The 24,283-nt window shown below is 37.3% G+C and overlaps 1 protein-coding gene across 1 annotated transcript; it reads left to right on the plus strand.

Annotated features, from left to right (window-relative positions):
• Positions 1 to 4,598: 4,598 nt before the first annotated feature.
• On the plus strand, positions 4,599 to 23,894 carry LOC131029683 (probable ADP-ribosylation factor GTPase-activating protein AGD6). The gene is made up of 4 exons (XM_057960271.2): positions 4,599 to 5,217; positions 5,377 to 5,879; positions 19,915 to 20,004; positions 22,874 to 23,894. The coding sequence occupies exons 1-4, from the start codon at positions 4,902 to 4,904 to the stop codon at positions 23,507 to 23,509; spliced, it is 1,545 nt and encodes a 514-aa protein (XP_057816254.1). The 5' UTR covers positions 4,599 to 4,901; the 3' UTR covers positions 23,510 to 23,894.
• The last annotated feature ends 389 nt before the right edge of the window (positions 23,895 to 24,283 follow it).

Raw genomic sequence — 24,283 nt, forward strand, 5'->3', positions numbered from 1 at the left:
CTTACACTTGCCATTCATCCTCATCAAATTCAGAGCTTTCTTGATTCTTGTCTGTGTTTTCTTCACTTCAAGTCTGCATACCTTCGTTGAACTGCATCTCAATGCTACCAGTAGGTCCAGTACATGAGTCAATAGTCCCATTGGTAGTTTGGTTTGAAGTGTTGCCCAAACCTCTTCTTTCACATTTGGACCTCCAGATTTTCAGTGCCCTATCGTAAGGAAAAGTGTGGACACCATACCTAGATGTATAGAGCCTCAAGCAATTTTCCAATTTTTTGTCTAGTTTGTTTCTTAGCTTTGATTTTATGAACCCCAAAGCACTAAAAACTCTTTCATCTTCCACTGAACCCAATATCATGGTAAGACATAAATTAGCAAGCTTCAAATATTTTGGTAATGAATCACGCAACGCTACCTTCTTAGCTATATATTTCCATAGTGTATACAAAACAAGATGATTTCTCTCTAAGAGGAGTTTCATCTAATATTCCATTTATAGTTACTCCATTCAATTATCTGGATATGCAAAATTGTTTTATCAAAGTTAGTAGCTTACTTCGGAAATCAGCTTCACTGTTGAGGCTCCAATATTGAGGAAACATAATAGACATGGCTTCGAGTAGGTTGTTAGGAGGGAATTTGCTTCTAATCTGTGACGAAAAATGATAGGCAATTTTCTTCACGGAAGTAGTTACAGACTCAACAATCTTATCAAAATCTTCCCTTGTAACTCTTGCTAGTTGCTTCCTGGGGCGCTTTCCCAGTTCCTCGGGGTCGACTGTGGCATAGAAGTGCATTGGTATGTCAACTCCCCATACATTGGCACATACCTCCCCATTTGCACCGATTTGTAAAAAGTTATCAGGATTGTTCAAATCTGTGAGTGGTTGCCACTTAACAAATTTTTCATTAGATAGTATTTCTTGATTTCGATAGAGATTGTTGAGGGTCATGCATGTCATCTTACACATCGTAGCATATTCTGCAATATACCGAGCTCTTTTTTGGGTAGCCTTCATAATATTCCTCATTTCCTCTAGCATGGGCAGAAGAGCTGCTAAAGTTAAGAGTGTCTCTAGATTACTTAACCTCCGAAGAAGGTCAAGAAATTTCGGTTGCTCTGATTTGTCGTGAGTTGTGTGAAATAGTCCAATCAAGGATAGATATTCTGAAAAAACTCGATGTGCTGGACCATCCAAAGATATCCATTTGGTATCATTATCCTTGAGAATCTTGTTCTCATCAGTTATTCCATCAGCAAAGTGTTGAAATTCCATAAATCTCTTGGGACTTCGACAGAAGTGTGAGTAGAGCTCTTTGATTAAAATTTCAATTTTTTTTACTGAAGCATACTTGCTCAAAATTCCAAAAGCTAGATTCATTCTGTGAGCCATGTAGTGAGTTGCAGTAATGTACGGTGCAAAAGAAGTTTCAATCTTTGTACAAAGACCGTTCCTATGACCTTGCATTACTGAAGCTCCATCTGCTCCAACACACACCAATTATTTGGCAACCGTCATGTCATCCATACCTCCATATTTAAACATCTCTTTACTAGATGAAATAAATTTTCCGTTGTCACACTATCTTTCATTTTACCAATAGATAGTAGATGAGGTTGGCGGGCATGATTCTGTACAGTATAAACATGCATGCATACCCATGAATTATTGTCTACTTCTGTAACTTATTAGCCTTATTAATCCTAATCGATCAAACCTCTTCATCCACTCATCTCCCCTATCCTTTACAATCATTAGCCAAGTGACTTTCACTTATCATTTTTAAATTTGATAAATAAGTGGACAAGTTCTTGAAATATATCTTGGCAATCCTTTCATATGTCTAATAATAGCATAACACATGAGTGACATACCTATGATAGGAGCATATTTATCCTATGCAATGTAGCCCCTATATATCACATATTACGTCCCCTTCATTATCATCATTGATAAGCTCATCCTTCTATCCACCAAACTCATTCTCCTTGGTGCTAGCATAAATTATTTTCTTAAATGATTAGAATGTTTGCTAATCCCAAGCTTACCATGTAGTTTAAATCCAAGCCCAACATGAGACCCACAATCCTATAATGCAAATACTCAAACCTTCACAATTGTGACCCCCTATTTAGTATCCAAATCCAATCCACATAGCCACTCAACAAACAAAAGCTCCTCATCTCTTAAACATAGTAGCAACATCATAGAACACTCTTTCCAAATCTAGCCAAGTAGCCTAATACATATAAAAAAGGAATCTATATGCTTCGTCCTTAATCTCATTAAAGAACCTTGTTCAAATTAGCTAATTATCATAACAAGGAAAAAAACATTCCTAATATTAGTTTGTTTTCAAGATATATGGTTCTCACACAAACAATGCTATCATCATCCTCAAATCATTTTATCTTTCACTTTCAGCCTTATCAGGGGAAAAATCTTATTTATCTCCTCTTTTTATTGTTTGTGTATAGTTTCTTGCTTTCTTATATGTGCTCTTTTGTTTCTTGCATTTATAAGTTGATCCTTAGGACACATCATGGCTAATGCCATCAATGATTTTCTATATAATTATGCATTGGGTCATATAAATACTTGGATATTAGTCCCCCACACAATTGAAAAATTGCCATCGGTCCTTATACTCTAATGCATAATATCAAGTGCTACAACATTGGTTGCTCACTATAAATCTAGGATATACTTGTATCAATTTTTTCATATCGATTCTTCATAAAAGCCACCATTCTCATCATCTGCTATATCATCCCACTTATCCTTATCCTCATCTTATTCTCTTACTAGCATCCTCTCATCCTTTCCTTGCATTCCAATCTTATACATATCAGTATCCACTCTTATTCTTATCTCTTCAAACACGTCCATTCTTCATCCCTTTGGACTTGGTACTCCTTTTGAGAGACTACTCAAATCTTTTCAACCCACTTGCTCTCTCGAGGGTGCACCCCTAACTCATTTCCTAGATTTATTTGTTCTAAATAATTTTGGCATCCTATTACCTATCATATCTCACCAAATGCCAATACTTATCTTCTTTGAAAAAATGTTGCTTTTGCTAATCACAACATCGTCTTAAAGAAGAACATAATATAGACACCTAAAATCATCCTATCAAAAAATATTTTATCACCAACTAATTAAATAAGCCACCCAATTAAATAAATATTATTTAATTAGTATGAACCAATGATACATTTGATTATATATTATTTAGTTACCTCAATTTCCACCTCACATCCAATTTCCCTCTAATATTATTTTTACCTCAAATTTGACATTAAATTGATTGTTAAAACAATATCCCCTCCACCATCCAAAAATGAATGTCTTTTCCCTTTGAATATTTATGTTTGATGTTTTAGCCATTCATCTTAAACAAATTAAATTTAAACATTTCATTTTCTCCTTAGTCTTAAGAAATTGAATTTTCATCAAATATCCATTGTAGATCTCACCCTCAAATTCTCATCGTCCATCCTATTTGCCAAAAAACTATAAACTGGCTTATCATCTTGTGCAAATCAATCAACCAATTTCAATAGGTACATGAGGTAGAGATTTCAAGCAACCACATCCCAAATCTCATCAAGCAAATTGACTTGCAACAAATAAGTTTGGTAACATCTTCTTATTTGTTCTTTTGATTTTTCATTGTTCTCAATCTTCAGGTAATAATTAGAATTCAACTTTAATTTTGCATGTTTTAATTTATGCTCTCAAGAACATAATTACAACTCCTTGTTGTCATTATAGATAAGTGTGCGACATAATGACATGCATACTACTTAAGCTTTAACCAATGCCATCAATATGGACCAACTAAATTCAATAGAAGGTAAGTTTGTGTTAATGATAAGTTATCAAAGTCAGAGCATAATTCCCTTGGGAGAAAAGAACATCTATGGATGTTTACTTATCTAAAAAATTCAAAGTATGGAGAATTATCATTGGCTTATAATGAGGATGGAGGAAGACCTTAACCAAAGAAAGAACACTTGGATGAAATAAATTAAGAAATGGATGAGTAAATGGGGGCATCGTCTTGCAAGAGTACCCAAACATTAATGAGGAATTAACAAGTATATGAGAAAAATTTAGAACTAATATGTGGACAAAATAAATCAGTTGAAAGTAAACATATTATGCAAATAATTTATGAAAAAGCCTATTTGGGAGGAGAAATAAATGAGAAGACAAAGAAGTTGATTGCTTGATTAAGGATTGGGTCACATTATCTTAGATGAAAGATCAATAGATGAAGAATCCTTGAGGAATAATGGAAGTGCCTATTTTGTAACAAAGAAATGATGAAGATAGAATGACACTGTATCATGTGTGTAAGATCTACATTGATATCAACATCAAGTACAAAGACAAATTAAACATAGACAACCTGATTATTTTATTTGAAAAGATGAGACTAGTTAAATGACAAATTTTTAATCAAAACATTAAAAATTAAAAATGTATAAAACTTTTTAAAAATAATCCTTATATTCTTTACTTTTCTTAATCTTATAAAACTGCTTATTTGCATAAACATTATTAAATTCATTCATTCATGCGAAGTCGGGTCACCCATTTAACCTCCCAACTTTGCATCATGGAAATATTTTTTTTCCTTTTCCCCCAAAAAATTATCTGAAAAAAAGGAAAATGGTATTTTCTAAGAAAAAGGGCTCTGCTGGTTCCCACTTCGGGTAAATTTTGGTTTTAAATGGCACAGAGATCCAGACAATCTCTAATGTCATGATAAGGTGGATGCAGAAATATTCTGTCTGTGCTCCTCGGGTAGGCGATCTCGCCATTGCCAATTTCGCCATCTGAGGAGGCTCTTTATTAGGGAGGAGGAGCCACTTGAAATATAACCTTTTAATGGCTTCTTCAGCAAGAAGGCTGAGGGAACTCCAATCACAAACAGGCAACAAGACGTGTGTGGATTGTGCACAAAAGAATCCCCAATGGGCGTCGGTGTCGTATGGCATCTTCATGTGTTTGGAATGCTCAGGGAGACACAGGGGCCTCGGTGTCCACATAAGCTTTGTGAGATCAGTGACAATGGATTCATGGTCTGAGATCCAGATCAAGAAGATGGAGGCAGGTGGTAACCAGGCCCTCAATTCCTTCCTTGCCCAGTATGGTATTTCAAAGGAAACTGACATTGTTTCTAAGTATAACACCAAAGCTGCAGGTATGTATACCCTTTTCTTCTCTCTCTTCCATTGCCTTCATGAGATGAGGCCAGATAAATGAGTTCTTTTCTTATGCAATTAGTGGTGTTAATGAGTCGATATGTTCGTATATTAAATTGACTATCTGTAAAACACGGGATCATCATCATTATCCCCAGGGATTTACAGAGAGAAGATTCAGGCCTTGGCAGAAGGGCGGCCATGGAAAGATCCTCCTGTAGAGAAAGAAACTATCGGAAAACCTCCATTGGGACACGGAAAGGACACCCAACCAAAGAGTGGGGGAAATTCTGGATCTCGGTGGCAGGGCTCGGGTGGTTGGGACAGTTGGGATGGAGATGATAATCCAAGTTCGGGAGGAGGTGATATAAGGAGAAATCAGTCTGCTCAAAGCCTTAGAGATAATGGTCCAGGCGACGGAGGGCCGATCCGATCTAGATCTTCAGACAATATTTACACAAGGTCACAATTGGAGGCTTCCGCTGCAAACAAAGAGGATTTTTTTGCTCGAAAGAGGGTGGAAAATGAGTCCAGGCCTGAGGGGCTTCCCCCATCTCAGGGTGGGAAGTATGTTGGTTTTGGATCTGCTGGCAGCTGCCCTCCTCCATCTAGGGCAAATCAGAATGATGTTCTGAAGGACACTGTTTCCGTAGTCTCTCAGGTCAGTCGAACAAAATTGTAATTATTGATTGTTGTCTGATGTATGACTACTCTTTTCACCGTCCAGTTTTTATTCTTTTTAGTAAGAAGAAAATAACTTTTCATTGAATATAAATCAAAATATAATTGGTACGCCGATACTAAACTAGCTTATAACCGGACGTAACCCAAACTAAGCAGCATGAGTTCTCAAGGCAGAGACTTCAAGGATAGAAGCCGCAACATATTGTAACATCAAGTCTCCGAATTTTTTACAACCGAGGATTGACTGCTAACCAACAAGATCAAGGCCATATGTTTGAAGTTTTGCTAACTTTCGTTTCCTTCTTTTATCTTATGAGTTTATTTCTGCACTGTAGAATTTAGCTTTAAGGAGTCCAGTGCTTTGTCGCCTTTATCCCTTACCATGTTGGCCCCAAATTGAGGTGGTAGTTTCTTATTGTCTTTGATCTCATTCTTGGACTACAGCTGTGGAATTGTCGCATGTATATTTTCTAACCTGACTTATTGTTCTAGAGCTGGTTCTTGCTGAAATCTACAAAGAGATACTTAGAATCTTTGTTGGGATATCTTTTGCCGTTCAGCTTAGTCATTGAATGAAGTGATTTAAAAGGAATTCATTGAAAGCGATGCCTACAATCCATATTGAGACATCATTGGCTGTTGAGATTTTAGTTGTTGAATCAAGTGATTTAAAAGGAATTAATTGAAATGTGTTTGAAAAATTGAAAATGTGTACTGCATTTTTTTATAATCTAGATACGTGAAGTTCTAGTATTCACAGTTCTATTTTGAACATATCGCATTTTTTGCTTGGCTTTTGATCTTCTGCGGAATTTCTAAGTATAATTCTCACTGGATTTGAACATGTACACAAATCAGGTGACTTAGGCTATTAGTTGATATATCTTGGCACCTGCTCCAATTTGTGTTGTTTTTTATTATGATTTGAAGTTTAATTGTTCACTATGAATCAGGATTATGTCAGTAGTTTTGTGTCCATGTATTCTAGTGTTTAATTGGACATTATTGTTCACCTTAATCTTTACAAACATTCATGTTTGCCCAGAACATTTTTTCTATGAATTAGAGCTATCTATATATTAATACCAAAGTAAAAATGTTCACTCAATGCTCAAAAAATTGTAGGCAGAATGCGCGCCCCCAAAACTATCCAAACCTGCCTAGCTAGGAAACAAAGCATCAAGTACAAAGCGACCTCCATGTTTCCACAGAACACAAGGCCCCAAAAAGGAAACAACTGTTTAAACCAACGGCTTGAGATTAACATCAAGTTTCATAAAAAAACACAAAATCAAACAATTGATGCTATAAAACAAGCACTGGGAGGGGGGGGGGGTCCTTATTATCAGGATCACCCATCTACTGGTGAGAGTTGTATCTTCTCCTTTCTCGAGGGTACCTTGTGGCTGTGAATCCTAAATACCAGGCAGAATCTGAACACTCATTGGAGGCAAATGACAACCACAAGGTGGGGAAATTTGCTTTGGTTCCTGGGGGAGCCACCCCCATAGTTGAGAGGATGCAAGAGAGTGGCAGGTAAGCAATGACTATCCACCATTGAAGCCAGTAGGCCAAGATCAACTAGAAGACGACTGCCCGACTGGTAGCAAAGAAAAGCCTCTTTGAAGAGTGGTACTGAGTGAATTCAGAAAGGCCATTTTGTTGCCCATGGTGGGTGGATTTGCATGAAGTGAAGAGGGCAGAGCCTTCACAACACTACAGGCATTCTGTTAGTGATCTAACAAAGTTTGAAGATGCTGAACTTCAAGAGCCACTTTCGTGGCTTGAATTTGAATCTACCTGAGCATATTAGCACCTATCAATAATTTGGAGTGAATAGCAAAATTGGAATCAACAATAGATTTAGCAAAAAAAGGAGAATTTCTGTCTTTCTAGATGCAAACGAGAAATTCTAGTTGGGATAATTTGGTTGAAAAGTTGGTCTTATTTCCTAACAAAACATTGTGCCAAGTAAAAGGTTTAGGCTAAAGAGGCTGTAAAAAATCATGAATCCATTGCCGTGCTATTTGTGCATGAGCACAAAACTAAAAAAGGTGCAATAGAGTTTCAGGTTGCCCACAAGATGGGCATATGGGATTATCAACACAAAGATGGGTAAGTGATTGCCAAAATGAGCAACCTTGGGCTTCATAATTGCTTTCCAAATCATTTGGAAAGAATTTATCCCATATAAAAGATGGAAGCTTGAGAGACCATTTGTAACTAAGTTTCTGAACCATGGGTAGATGGGGCGAAAGTCATCTGTATACTTTTCTAAAGGTTTAATTCTAGAAGGGCATATCCACATACCACTTCCAGTCCTTCCACCAAAGCTTATTAGAACACATAAATTTTGCGCAACTATTGTTAAGGTGTGACTTGAATAGTCATCTGGAAGGTTTCCTTATTTGCATGGTTCAAATCAAACTTAATCCTGGCCTGCAGCCAAGAGAGCCAAGTGGAATTCACCTTGGAATATAAATCTGGGATATGCCTAGCTCTTCTAAAACTTTTGAGAGAGTTCAACCAAGAAAATCTCAGCCAAATGCTTATTTTGAAAAAAATGGTGGGAGACCACTAAATAGATTGTTGGTTGATGGGTGAAATTACAAAATTTGTTCCTGTTCCACCCAAGACATGACTGGATGGCTTCATAATCGACCATATACTTTTGGCAACGAAACTGCCTTTATTTTTGGATAGGAATTAGAGAAATCACAAGGGAATGGAAACCAAGGCCATTTCATAGCAGCTCTTTGATATGGAGAATTAAACATAATACAATTGCATAGCAATACTTGCCAGACTTTATTGCCATCACAATCTTTAACAATCCATTTAACACAAAGCACAATAATAACAGAATTCCTTGTCTATTAACATCAATAAGATCTTTGCTTGGGAGAATGTCTACAAGCCAAGGAGATATGGTGGATTGGGAATTAGAAGCATCAAAACCTTTAATAATGCTCTTTTGGCTAAACAGGTCTGGATGTCTTATGACTGTAGAAGGGAATGGAACACCTTATGGCACAATAAATATCTCTCTAATGTTCATTCATTGCAGGATTTTTTGAGTTCTTCTCATATCCCCGTTGGATCTCATCTTTGGAACAATATCCTCAAGGCTAGGGATGTGGCTAGCTGGGGAGCCTATTGGAAGCTGGGGAATGGAAGAAAAATCAGGTTTTGGGATGATTGTTGGATCGGGAATCATTCATTTGCTTCTGATCCGACTTTGGGATCTTTAAGGGATCTTTGTGTGGCTTCTTTTGGCTCAATGGTGGCTGACTATTGGAAGGAGGGTAAGTGGGTAAATCTTCTTGTTATTAATCCTTCTTTCACCCATTTTCAAATTTCCCTAAATTCTTTTGGTTTGGAGGAAAGTGTGGAAGATGAACTAATTTGGAAATTCAATATCAATGGGAAGTTTTCTGTGGCTTCTGCGGATTTCTGTAATGAACCCCACGTGTCCTGGTGTTCTAAAGTTTGGATTAAGGACCTTTCTCCTAAGGTCATTATGTTTTTTTGGCTCTTCTTTCTTAATAAAATCTTAACTACTGACAATCTTGTTAAGAGAGGTTTTTCTATTCCAAATGGATGCTACTTGTGCTTGCAGGAGGCTAAATCTGTGGACCATCTATTTTTACATTGCTCTTACACTTCTGAGATTTGGAGTTTGGTGCTTCAAAAATGGGATCTTTGCTAGACTTTACCGGGAGCTGTTAAGGAGTTCGTTCCCCAATGGAACCCGGCCTCAAGAAATCCCTTCATAAAGAAGCTCTGGTTTTTTGTGTTTCCTCACATGACGTGGGGTTTATGGAAAGAACGTAATAATCGTATCTTTAGGGATATCCATCTTCCCTTTGATATTGTCTTCAAGAAAATTTCTAGAGCCATCTTTGATAACCTCTCGGTTGTTAGCCCCAATGTTCTCTCTCACAATGGTATCCTTAAGGAGTATGAAGCCAATGTTGTCAAGGATTGGGATTTTGGTCATCATATGGTTACACCTAAGGTCAACCCTAGGGACAACATTAGTTGGAACTTTCCACCCCAAGGATAGGTTAAAATCAATTTCGATGGAGTGGCTAGAGGGAACCTTGGTCAAGCTGGCTGTGGTGGGGTGATACGGGATCACTATGGCAGCTTCATTTCTGCTATTGCTCTCCCTCTTGGTAAACAAACTAATAATGTTGCTGAAGCCATAGGAGCTTATTATAGTTTAAAACTTGCTAAACAGAACAACTGTAAGCTTGTTTGGGTCGAGGGGGACTCAAAGAACATTATCAACTACCTAAAGGCCAATTCTACTCCGGCTTGGAATGTTGATATTTGGATGAAAAAAGCTAAAGATATTATTAAAATCTTTGATAAATGCATTTTCGTCCATGTATATAGACAAGCCAATGTGATTGCTGACTTCCTTGCCAATAGGGGAGTGACGTGTAAAGCCCAACTTTGTTGGACCCATGGTGACAGGTTGGACTCGGAATTTGCTATGCATCTGCTCCACGAGTGAAGTCAGGGGAGTAAATTTAATGATTACTAGTGCCCTAATGACTTTGAGTGTTTCTAGAATTGCTAATACCTTCCATTCTGAGACAGGTAGCCAGAGAGGACATGAGAATCGATGCGAATTTATTTCGCATGCTTTGTGGGCGATTTTATACATTTTTTGGAGGCTTGCTTTAGCTTTGGAAATTCTTTGTAGAGTGTATTACAGAGAGCTTGATAAAATGGGTGGTGCGAGAAAAAGAATTGAGCCGCCTAGCTGTGTGCAACTAAAGAATGAAAAGAAGCTATGGCAAATTTTGGAGAAAGGTGGGCTCACTCCATACATTGAGAGGGTTCAAGGGCAAAATCAAGATGTCACGAGCTATTTTGCTAAAAACTGGAAGGATGGAACGATTGTTCTTCATGGTCGGAAGGTCCTGGTTGATGAAGCCCTTATTGCACAGGTTACTGGGTTATCTATGGATGACATGAAGTATTACAAAGATAGGGTGTATATGGAGCAAGCTGTGCTGAATTTCCACAAGGAGGAGGCGGAGCGGGCTAAAATCGTTAAGAAGACGGCCAACTACTATGATATTGCGGTCATTAAGTCTTTTTGGTAGAAGCTTCTCAAGGTAATTATGAATTACCTTACTTTGGATGGTCGGTATACCAGGGTGTATGGCCACCACTTTGTTATTTTGAATCATTTCCGCCATGGTGTGAAGATGTCTTTCCCTTTCTACCTCATGTCTGCTCTTAGGGCTAATTTCAGTGACCACCGCAAGAACCCTGCTAAGTTCCCCATTGTGCATCCTGCTAAGTTCCCCATTGTGCATGAAGGCCTACTGGTCCTTATTGATGCCCATTTCCGTGCTCTTCCTCCCCTTGATGATTTTATCCACATTTCTTCTGAGAATGACGAGACTAGTGCGGGAGAGTTTGATAATGAAGCCTCTGGGTTTGCGTCTGCGTCTGCGTCTGATGAGACTCCCCCTCCCTTGAAAAAAGCTAAAATGGAAATTCCTTCAAGCTCTAAACCCAAGATGAGGAAGGGTTCCAAAGGTCATAAGAACATTGTTATGTCCTCCTCCTCTACTTCGGTTGAGAATGGCTCCCCGTCTTCTAGTGAGAAGGCAGATGATGTTAAGAACCCTGATAACCTTAATGTCGTGACCTCTCCTCTGTCCTATAAAGAGATTGGTAATGTGGGTGTGGCTGGTATTGCAGACCTTCATCCCAAAAGTGATGAGCTAAATGATAAGAGGGAGGATTATGAAAATGTGCTAGGCATGGCTTGTGATCATGCAATTGATACTTTCAGTTTGTTCAAGTGACTGTTTCATGAACTTAAAGAGATCTGGATTAATCAAAGAGCCCTGGGAAGCAAAATGGATTCTTTCCCTGTTGGTTCTTCTCATGGTAATCCGAATAATGAAGGGAATTGGACTGAGGCTGAGAAGAAGTCGGTCATGGATTGTATCAAGAATTAAGGGTAAGGGGTTGATCAGCTGAAGAAAAGGCTGGAGGAACGCATCACCCGTGTTGAGGAAGGCTACAACAAGATTCAGGACACCCTCAAGACTATTATGGTTAGCAGTCATAAAATTGTCTAACAATCTGCAATGGTTATGAATACCATGGTGAATAGTCTGGAATAACCGGATAAGGCTGTTGTTGTTATTGGTGATGAAGCTAAGGCGGATCAAAGTGGTGAAGGACCCTCCAAAAGGACTCGAGGGAACACGATAAAAAAGGCGGCCTTCTAGAATTTGGATCATAAAGCTATGAAGGCTGTTGCTGATACCATGAATGCCCTTGAGGCTGAGGTCGTTGAGACCCTTAGAAGCCTAATGTAACTAGGTTGTTTTTTGTTGCTGGTTCTTTCTGTGTCTGGGTTTGGTCTTTCTGTTGTCTTTTTGTGCCCGGCTGGGCTTTTGCTGTCTCTCTGGCTGCTGTTTTTTATGCCTATCCTTGCAGCCCGTTTTGTTTTGGATGTTGCTTTCTGATTCTATACCTCGTAGAATCATTTTGTAAAGGGTTTCGGGGCCCCTTCAAAACCTGTTTTTGCCTTAATCCAAAACATCAATAAGATCTAATCTTGTAGAGTCTATAGGAAGGCACTAGATACCATATGCAACTTTGTGAAAGCCTTAGTTGCATGCTGAATTGGCCCATAGAAAATCTTGTAGAAGCTTGTGCTGTGACAACTTGGAAGGGACCTAGCAGGAGGAATGATATACATGTGGAAATAAGCATTTGAGAACATATTTGAAACTTACCAGCCAATGAAAGTAGCTTATAATCTAGTTTACTAGCTCTTTTAAAACTCTATCAATGACATATCGCATGATGTAGATTGGCAAGTTTGTAAAGCAAAGTGGATCCCCAAAAAATTGAGAATCTCTCCGTGGTCAATAGGCTTTCAACCAAAAGAATTAAGCTAGGGTGAATGTGAAGAAAAGGATTACTTGTAGAATTGTATTTTATTCCATTGCATGTTTGAACCAAAATCCAAACAAAAAGGTGTCAAGACAACTTTAAAGCCTTCTTAATATTATCTTCATCCTCAAGCAACATGAGGAACAAGTTGTTAGCAAAATACCAATCGTTCAGAATTGTTCTAGGAAGGGAGATCCCTTTAACTTGTTGATGCAAGGTGGCATTGGCAAGTAGATAGCCAAAGCCTTTAGCAGCCAAAACATATAGTGAAGGAGCAAGAAAATAAGCTTGCTAAATAGCCCTAAAAAGGCCAAATTGACTGGATTGAATGTGGTTGACCATAAGACAAGGAGAGGCACCCACAAAAAGCATTTGAACCAATTATAAGACAAGGAGAGGCACCCACAAAAAGCATTTGAACCAATTGAATAAAATTGGAGCCAAAGATAAGAGCACTAAGCATTGCTAGGAGTGAAGTTCCACTCAATTCTATCATAGCCTTTCTCAAAGTCGAGTTTAATAGAGTTTTGTTTTTGGTTAGATTTTCTAGCCCATTCCGTACCTTCCTAGACATCAGTAAAATTATCTAAGATATATTTGCTTGAGATAAAACTATTTTGCTTTGGCTAGACAATTAGTAGGAAGAGGTGTCTAAATCATAGAACAAGAGCATTCACAATGATTTTATAGGAGGCATTCAACAAAAATGGGCCTTTGGTTACAAATAAATTTAGGATTCTCAACTTTGGGTATTAATATTGTCTCCTTTGTTAATGATAGAGCGTAAAAGGCTGGTATGAAATGCTTCAAGGTGGACTTTATACAAGTTAGAGTCGCATCTTCCCAAAGGATTTTGTAGGATTCACTAGGGAGGCCATCACATCCAAGTGCTTTATCATTGACCATGTCGTGCAATGTCAATTGGATGCCCTCCTAGGAGAGGAGTTTTTTGCAGGCAATAGCTTGGGATATAGAGAGATGACAAGGGATTGTATCTAAATAAATCTTAGTGATTCTTTACCCTTAGGTGAAGGATCTCGAGTTTTGGAAACCTTAACGTATTGTTGAACAAAAGTATTCAAAACTTAAGAAGTCAAGAAATATATTTGTTAGCTTCTTTGATGGTTTGGATTTGTTGGGTAGACTTTTTGCATGAAATGCCTGAAAAAATCCCTTGGAGACTTTATTGTTGACCTTTGAACTAGTGAAGTCGAGCTTTAATTTGAGTTTCCTAGGCGGTTTAGGCATCATCCACTTGCAACTAATGGTGCTATTTGGACACTTGAACTTGCAATGGTTTATGAAAAGGTATCATTACAAGCTAAGCACAAAGTGGGTTGTGATTTGAGGGCATGCCTACATAAGTCTTGCGATGAATCCTTGCTAGTTCATACCAAAAATTCTTAAGAAATGGACAATGTAGGTGATGGCATGAGTTCACCGAGCAATCCAATCTATATCACCATCTGGGTGTGGCACATGTTGGATGTTGACCAACATGGACTTATGATGAAGAAGAGACACTTTTAGAAAGAGTAGTGGTTTTCTAGCTTTTTGTTTTGAAGATCCCACTAGAAATGAATGAGAGAGTGATTAGAAAGCACACTATTTGGAAGCGTTTCAACCAAGAGAGAATAATTGTTGGCAAGTTGCCCCAACATAATAGCACAATCAAATACCTTTATGACTCTTTTCAAAATCATAATGCAAGTTGGACCATTTGTACCAATAGAAGATGCATTTTGTTGTATAAGATTGGGATCATAAAGGCCTAATTTTTATGCAGATGTAAAGCCACAGCTCTTTCACCATTTTTCCATTTTTCTGGCAAATGGCCTTGCTTGTCAAAGGCTACCTCAACCATATTGAAGTTGCCATTAAAGACCCATAGGGACTAGGCAGTTCATTCACACGCCATCACCTAAGCAAAGTCCTTTTATTTGCATCATTTGATGCATAGGTATTAAAAATGCTGAAGGCTTTAATGCCAATGCTGGAAAGGACTTATAAGGCCTTGTTAAATGGGTGTAGCCATGCATAACATAGAGAGAGTGCTTCTTGGCATCCACTAGAGTTACACACCTCCTTGTCCTTGCTCATGGTTATTTTTGAAACAACCAACACTTGTCATATGACATGGCACATAGTTGATACGAGAAACCAACAACCTTGATCTCTTGAAGACAAAGAATGTGAAAAGCAACTTTTTGTCAAAAAATTTGCACAATGAGTTTGTGGTGTGGGTTTGTTAGACTCCTAACGTTCCAAGAGACATAGTTCATGAAGAATGATGGTCTAGGGACATCTCCTTAGAGTCCAATTTGGCACATAGTTGATATGAGAAAACCAACAACCTCGATCTCTTTAAGACCGAGAGTGTCAAAGAGCAACTCTTTGTTGAAAAATTCACACAATGAGTTTGTGGTGTGGGTTTGTTTGACTCCTGACATTCCAAGAGACATAGTTTAGGGATATCTTGTTAGAGTCCAACATGGCACATAGTTGATATGAGAAAACCAACAACCTTGATCTCCCGAAGACAAAGAATGTCAAAGAGCAACTCTTTGTTGAAAAACTTGCACAATGAGTTTGTGGTGTGGGTCTGTTAGACTCTTGACATTCCAAGAGACGTGGTTCATGAAGAATAATGGTCTCGGGATGTAATGTCCCCAATTTTTAAGGTGAAATTTAATTAAATTGATTTTTATAAAGTTATCAAAATATAAATAAAATATTCATATGATGACTTAATATTAATTGATTTAACTAAATAATAAATAATGTCACTTATTTAAATAAAGTTTTCCAATGTTCAAGTTGGCCTTATCTTCTAGAAAGTTTGTGGAGGTCTTTATAAGGAGGCTTGCTGGGAGTTGTAAGGCATGCTTGATTTGATAAAATGTTTTATGATTTCTGGAGATGGAAACCTTAAGGAGTTGGATAGAAGGGTTGGACGAGAATCTGACTCTTCCTAAAAGTGGATTCACGACGGAGATCACAACTAAGCTAAATTTGTGAGTTCTCCATTGGAGATAAATTTGTAAGATTTAAAGTTGTTTCAGGAATAAAGATATTTGGTATTTATGTATCTCTTCTAGGAATAAGGTGTTATTGTAGTTCTGAATATTAAATAGTTTCTGAAAACGAAACAGCAAAGGGTTTATATGTCTTGAAAGACGGCTTTCATATATTCTATTGTCTGTGATTGATAGTCCTCATCAGCAGTCATAAACAATATAATATCGATTCCTAGAGTCATTGGTAGCAGTTATATCATTAACCCGTGAGTATTTGGTGCAAAGTTTATATTTGTTATTTTGAAGGGAGTCGAACATATGCCTGAATATCATATTTTGGGACTTTATAGTGGTGGAGACCATTTGGCTCGACCTTATCCATTCCTAAGAGGTCGATTTATATTGTATGTTGTTTATATTTCGGGTGCTTCCTCAGGTCAACAACATCAATATAAATATTTAGAAGCTGAATTCCTTATCGGGAGTTATAAGGATTATTTCCACCTCTTGTTTCATGCTTGTGAATCAGTTGAAAGCCTGTATACACAAAGGTAGGCTGGGAATGCCACCCCCACGTAGCCGACAGGAGTATGCACTGTGAGAAATCATCATGCCAAGAGTAAGAAAGAACCATAGATCCATATCGATCTGGCGCCACTGCAAGTGCGCCCAAAACGATCTCAAAGCCAACCTGCTCGTGGGAGCGAAGATTGTCGTGGTAGCTACAGCCGACATAAGGTGGAGGAGTCATGTGGTGAAGACTAATCCTGGAAGGAGACTGAACAATTAAGATCAATTATTTTGTTGTTTATCTTCGACAGTGGTAAACTACTTTAGTGGCAAAGTAATCGCCAGCAACCTGGGACTATAAGGATGAATACATTTGGAGTTAGAAAATCAGTGATGAGAGTCGGTGAAGCTGGTTGTAGTAAGTAAATCCTGATTGATCAGATGCAGGGAATAGACTAGAGTTTAAGATCAGTTCTCATTCCTATTTTATTATTTTTCCAATCCTCACTGAAAGTGAAAAGCTATAAATGTATAGAACTGTTCTGGAAAATAATAAAGCCGTTATCTGGAAATTTACTTTCCAACCCTTGCAATGCAAGGAAATTGTTTTGCATAAATCAGCTCCAATTTTGTGGTGAAAACTCTCTGAATTGCATATGCTGCTTTCTAGAGACATATTCCCCTTTTGTAACCTCACAAGGATGGTTGCTTGAACAGTTAGAAACCTATGGTGGAGAAGCAGTTTGAATCACCAAACTTGTAGAAGATAAAACACTTGTAAAGAGTGGAATTGTAGATTAACAGGGCTTACTAATCTTTGAGTCTTTGTTATGGCAATTAGTGGTCTCTCACTGTGTTGCACCACTTGGTTGGCTTTGTTATTGGCATTACATTGAGAAGGAATGGTTGGACTCAAGGCCTTGGCGTTTTTGGATTGAGAGCCTTTATTGGGTCCATTGAGATCAGTTTTGTGGTTGCCAACATTAGTCCAACCATCTTCATTCTTAACTAATTCATTTGCTAGTTTTGGCTTATGGGTGGCGAGAGGACAATTTCTGATTTTAAGTTTAGAGAATTGACACCTAAAACAAGTATTGGGAAGATGTAATGGCCCCTAATTGGGAATGCCCTAAATTTGCCCTAATTCTGAATTTCTAAGTAAATAGGTGGGTTTAGAGTGTACCTTCGTCTGATTGAAACCTGCAAACAGATTAGAAATCATTTACAACAACAATAATTTCAATGAGCTGATTATAATAATTGACATTAGTAAATCCATGGCAGAATTATCAATTCAGTCATAAAGCAGTAAATATATTTGGAAGGCTCAACCATAAGAGAGCATGGGGAAATGGTGACTTCAATGGGGTGCCTTGGACCCCCTACCCTTGGCCCAAGAGCGGATATACCATCCTTCTTGGCCTCATGTGGCCTGCCGTCCATATGAGGTGATCTATCCAGTGAGGTTTCCACTTTCCGTTATCCCCTCATCTTGCCAATCTTTTCCTTCTCTCTATGATTGGTCCCCTTGTTTTGATGCACCATGACAGTGGATAGAGGTTACAACAGGGTGCATCAGAAGTCATCTCTTATAGGCCCAAGGGCAGTACCCTTTGTACACCCTTGGCCTCATGGAACCATCTAGTTCCCTTCATAGAGGGGGCGTACCATAGAGGAGTGACCCATCACCGTACCCCTCTTGCAATTCTTATTACCTCTACCATGGTTGAGAACATATGAAGGATCCAGTATTATTTAGACATTATGCATATAATAATCAGACATAAACAGTAGTATATCATTAATCAGTAATGAGCAGATACCAATAATGTTCATTGTGCTATACTAGACAGTCATAAACAGCAATGCATCATTAATCAGCTTAATGCCAAGTCTGATCTCATTCGATTTATGCAGATCATATGCATTTGAATTTCTGATCTGATCCCTTATTCTCTTTTGGGTCTGCCCTAGATCTGCCTTAATTCTGTATAATGTTTCTTCTTTTCATTGGCTGATCCATCGTGGATGTCTTTCCTGAATATAAAGTCAGATTTATTCTTTGATTTTATTCTGCTCCTAGTTGGATAGATATCCCATGGATGCCTCTCTCAAATGACTTCCTAAAACTTTTATTTATACAACACAGATGACTCTTCCCCCAAAGGTTATATCCTTTCAAGGAGGTCGGCTCAGCAACAATAAATATTTTTATTCATTTACTTCCTTGTCTAAGATGGGTGTTTGAACAAGGAGGGTCAGCCAAGTAAAAACACAAATAACTCTTCCATGGGTGATCATGTGAAATTGAAGAGTAAGTCGGCCCTCTATTAAATAATTGATGTTATCATTATTATTTTCTTATGCCTTTATTCCTGGTCGGCCAAAGTTTCTTTTCTGCCCAGGTCGGCCCTTGTTTTGCCCTAGGTTTAGTATTAATGCTGCGATTTGTATTTATAATACCCTAATTTTGGGCGGGACATGACAAAAGATTGGTATATAGAATGCATTACACATAACACATGTGGCTAGTCTATATATCAATAGTTTTTTTTTAAAACTTGGGATAGGTCTATTTCCATGTGAACCCTATGTTGCATAGGAGCCAAACAAAACTTGGCTATTTCATACAGACCACCCTCCCAAGGCAGATGGTGATATGGTTTAAAACTGGTTAAAAGGAAAACTAGGGAATTCAACCCATATAGGCATCTTAAGGGCCTGGTTGTTAGACACCACAAAAATCTCTAGTCTAGGAAGAGAAAAACTAGAAAACTATGAAAAAAGCAAGGCCATTCCTTTAGTTAAATTCTAAATAGCATCTAATTTAACGCCATGGGGGAACCAAACTGTAATAACCTAGTTATGTTGCATGCTTTCAGATGGAATGCGGCCTACAAAAAAACTTATATATAACATTAAACTGCTCTAACCACTTGCAGGCATTTTTAAAATCTAGAACTAGAAGAACAACATCTAGAAGGTTTTCAGAGCCCATACCTTGTGAAACAATTTTGGAACAAACTTGCAAGGCTTCTTCATAGGTGGTGCCGTTACCCCATCCAATCCCTACTGCTTCAGCATTAACAGCTGAAGGGAAAGGCGTGAGCACTATTAAAAAGACAGCTGATTGCTCTAAGGGTGAGAAACCATAAGAGCTTCTACAACAATATTGGAAAGTGGTGTGATATGAACAAACAAAACAAGGGAAATATGCATCAAGCTGAACCATCCTTTCTCTCTGTCTGTCTGTCTGTTTGTCTGTCTCTCCCTCTCACACACACTCACACACACACAAGCAACATCCCGGAACACTTTTGGATATACCTGTTAAACAGAAAAAAATTAAAATAAAAAAATAGTACATTTTAGCCACCAAATATAGACCTCATCATTAATATATTGCTTGAAAATAAATCCTTTCGTGTTTCCAGTTTATTTTTTTCTGTTTTTTAAGTTTATGTTATCTTTCATCTGTTTTCTTTTCATGATCTTTTATGAGAGCTAAATTCTGAGTGTTTCTGATGCATTTTCCTATTTATTCAGGGAATTGGTCGTTTGTCAGTAGTTGCTGCAGCAGCTGCACAGTCTGCTGCTAATGTGGTCCAAGCAAGTACCAAGGACATAACCTCTAAGGCAAGCTTCTACACTTTATTGCATGGATGCTTTGTATTGTTCATTGTTTGGGCATATTTGAAAAGTATTTGATTACTTGATTGCCGCAAAATTGAACTCCCATTACATTCTAAATTTCTAAGAGGCTCAATGTTTTTAAATCAATGATAGTAGTCCAATCTTGAGATTCCAACCATTAGGAACATGAAATCAAAGAATGAAGTTCATAGTCTCTATTTTAGGACAAAATGTTCTGCTGTCATCTTTGAAGTAAACAAATCCAAAATAAAACATGAAAACAGTTGTGTTATTTCATCCTTTCTGTTACTCTTAACAATTGTAAATCAACCTAATTGTCCTCTTTGCTGAACTGATTGGTGATTTGTAGTAGTTATTTTTCAGCAAACATTTTGGCTTGTTTTAAGTTTTAACAACATGGGTTAGTGAAAGCATGCCCACTTTTTGAGTCTTGAGCATGCTTACCAAATCTTAGTGGATCTGGTCAGGGTTTACCTGGATCTGGATATTTTTGATGGGACAAATTGGTTTGTATAATTTCCCGACAGTTTTTCATTGCCTATTAGTTCTTAATTAAAAAAATTGAAATTCATTTCTCTGTAAACTTATGTCCCAGCCAACTTGCTTTGCTATGCCTTGGAAACCCATAATTTCCATGCAATTGACAATTTGGTCACTTACATCATCACTTGTAGTTACAATAATTGATGTTTGTGTTATACTTATATTGTTTTTCATATAATAAATATATTATAGTAACATATTATGTTATATATATTAATAATTTATAGTATAAACATATCATATCATATATTAAATTATTTATAGTTCATACATAAAAATGTATTGATTGAATATATATATTATATATATATATAAACATATCATATCATATATTAAATTATTTATAGTTCATACATAAAAATGTATTGATTGATATATATATATATATATATATCATGATTCTTGTTAATTGGAATTCTCTTAACCTTTTTCTGAATATCAGATTTTGAATCTTTGTGCCTTTCATATGAATCCAGATTAAACTTGGTAACTGTGGTTTTTAGTACTATTGTTATATTGAATATTCATCCTGTGTATAAATCCTCGCTTGCACCATGGGATTTTAGTCACAACTTTTCAATTACTCGGTACCCAGGTTGTCTTGCTCTTGCAACCTTGATGGTTGCATGTTTTTAGATCAAAATTCAAGTTTTGGCATTCCTTTTTGCAGAGGTGCTTGATAGATGTACTCATTGATTTCTTTGTTATTGTTATAATCCTTGTCAAATCGATTTTTCATGAAAGTATACTTTGCGAAATTAAGAGAAAACACTTCTAAATACAGGTATTCACTTTTTAGATGTATTATCATAAATACATGTGGCTGTTTAGTCCTATTCCATGTGATTTAGATGCAGTTTTGGAAGGGTCCAAAGTTCTAATCTTAGTTCTTTGCGTCCCCTGTTGTTTACTATAGATGTGATCTCATACTTAAATAGAAAATGGCAAGGTTACCAGGAGATGGGGTTACTTGGACACTGCGGAGACTGGTACCGGTACTGGTACGTCTAATTGTTTAAAATAGGAAATGGGGTACTTGGAGAGACACCAATTTGTTTTAATATATTTTAATAATTTCCAGAAAATATCATGACAGAGAACTTTGAAAACAAGAACGGTAGTAAAGTTTAACTTTAAAATTGAACAAAATTTGAAATTAAAATTGCTTATACTGCTGGAACCATAGCCAGTCTAAGTGGTTTAGTGAAAGTAAGGTAATATAGGTGTTGAGGACACTCAATATTCCTGGCTAAATAGTAAAGGCAATTTCTCTTTAGACTGTTACAATGACAAGAAATCAGTTACACAACTATTTATGTCCCTCTCAAAAAGTCTACACTGTCAGTAGATCCAATCGCTATAACTTTGCATGGATTTTTGTCTTCCTGCAACACGGTTTCCTTATTAGTTGTTTCCCTATGACTCTGCTTTGCTGCAGGATTATTTTGTTTATTTGCTTTCCTTCTTTGCCTTTTACTGCATTTTGCCCTAAGTTAGACGTCAATTTTTGGTCGGGAGACTTCAGAGACGGCAGCCAAAAGAACCCTCTGCATCAAGAAGTTTCCAGAGACATCCCAGTACCGGAGACATGTCTCCATCTCCGAGACATGTCTCCACGTGTAGGAGATGGGTCTCCTGGTAACTATGGAAAGCGGCATCCATTTTTTCTCACAATGCATTGCGTTGTGCTCATCTCATATATGTTTTAGATGTGTTATTTTTGTTTGATGGAGGGTCTTTTATCACTGGTTGACAATTTAGGGGAAAGTTTTGGTTTGCTCTTGAATAGAAGATAACCATTGCACAGGATGTTAAGGTGAGTTCAAGAAGAGAAAACAAATCTAACAACAGTAACCTTGCTGCAGTTATTTACAACATTGATGTTTTGTCTGCTTAATTATAAGCCTTGGGGACCATGAAATATGATTTATCTATTAAACAAGTGAATCTTGTCAAGCAAAACACGGTCTAGATTCTAGATATCTTTTCATTGTGTGAAATTGTGAATAGACGATGCAAAAGAGCAATTCCTTTTTTGTGGACTCTTGCCTGTGTCTGTCTTAGGCCTATTGCTCATTGGCTGACCACAAATATGTAAACCAAATAAAAATATTTGTTGCAGGCTATCTTAAATTCATCTTTTATGAGTTGATATCAAGCTACTTTAAGATCAATTTCATGTCAAAACTACCTAGACAGACGAGTGTGCAGAAGAGAGGATTTCTGATATAATAAGTGTTGTCTAAATTTACAGAAAAGTGCAAATCACTTTTAATATCATAATTTTATTTTTTGTTGTTGTGCACAGGTTCGGGAAGGAGGATATGATCAAAAGGTTAATGAAACAGTCTCTGTTGTAGCTGCCAAGACTACAGAGATTGGTTCCAAGACATGGGGACTAATGAAGGGAGTTGTTGCCATGGCTTCCCAAAAAGTTGAAGCTTATGCAAAAGAAGGAGGGGTGAATTGGAATATAGGAGACTACCAAAGGCAAAATCAAAATGGCTTTCTGAATGATGCAGATGGAGGAGATTATCATGAGGTTGGGTATGGAAGTTCCTCAGATCCTTGGGGAAATACTAAGAATAAGCAAGAGAGTTCACAGGGCTTCAGGGATGGTGGTGATAAGAGCTGTGGTAAACAGAATTCTGATAACTGGGGCAGTGGCAATAGCAGTTTTAAAGGCTGGGATGATTGGGGTGACAGTCCTAAATTAAAGAATCAAAATGATTCATTTATGAGAGAGACTTCCATTAAGGAGCAAGCAGTTTACCCTGTAAAAGGAACTAAGGGTGGCACATCTGGGGCAGGAAGTGATAATTGGGCTGGATGGGATGATGTTCAGGATGATGACAAGGATGACTTTTTTCAGGGGTCAACAGATAGACATTCTGACAAGAATGGAAATGCGGGATCCTTTTGGTCAGATGCTGGTTTCAAATAATGCATTATAGCTATAGCTACACGCTCCATGATTTCTTGCATATTCTCTTAGGTACATTACGGTAAAGGTATGAGGGGTTTATTTATGGTTGTTACCTTGATACTGCCTCATTGTCTCCTACCTCTCCATGTTTCAAGTTCTGTAGTACAGATAAAATTGGAAATAAGGAGAAGACAAAGGGATTGGAGGGTGGTCTTTAATTTTCGTAAGTATAGATCATTCATTTATTATGTCAAGGTAGATATTTGTAACATCACAAACGACAATTCTTGGAATTCTTTAAGACTGATACCCTTAATTTTTTGTACCCTAGAAGTTCAATTCTTCTTTTTGGGTTTGAAGTCTGTTTGATGGTAATTCAAATTGTTTACAATGGTGGCATTAACTCTATTTCTTAAGATAGGCCTTCTTTGAAATGCTTGCTAGTAGGGATCAGTTACAGGTATATAAATTTTCATTTTACTTGCGTTTTTTAAATCTTCAGGCCTGGTTTATATTATAGCTATTTACCCAGAACTTGCTTTGTGTGTTTATTTGGATGTCATCAGTGTCCAGCCTTCAGGTTCAGGACGAATTTGCCTGTTATGTTATGCCTGGGAAAATGAATTTTAATTACTTATTAGATGCAATTATATGTTTCTGTAATCTCTGATTTTTTTCATTTGAGTACCTTAGTTTCACCAACTTTTGAATGATTATGGCTTTGTGCCTCATGTATAAATGATCAAGGGTAGAAGTACTTTTTTTGACTCATTCTTTTCTGTATTTCTTTGT

This window comes from Cryptomeria japonica, chromosome 9, assembly GCF_030272615.1.
Source record: "Cryptomeria japonica chromosome 9, Sugi_1.0, whole genome shotgun sequence".
In the NCBI taxonomy this organism is placed as follows: domain Eukaryota; kingdom Viridiplantae; phylum Streptophyta; class Pinopsida; order Cupressales; family Cupressaceae; genus Cryptomeria; species Cryptomeria japonica.

Coding starts and splice junctions, on each gene's coding strand:
- LOC131029683 (XM_057960271.2), top strand. CDS start 4,902: ATGGCTTCTTCAGCAAGAAGGCTGAGGGAACTCCAATCACAAACAGGC. Junction 5,880..19,914: donor CTGTTTCCGTAGTCTCTCAG/GTCAGTCGAACA, acceptor CTATTTATTCAG/GGAATTGGTCGTTTGTCAGT. Junction 20,005..22,873: donor CCAAGGACATAACCTCTAAG/GCAAGCTTCTAC, acceptor TGTTGTGCACAG/GTTCGGGAAGGAGGATATGA.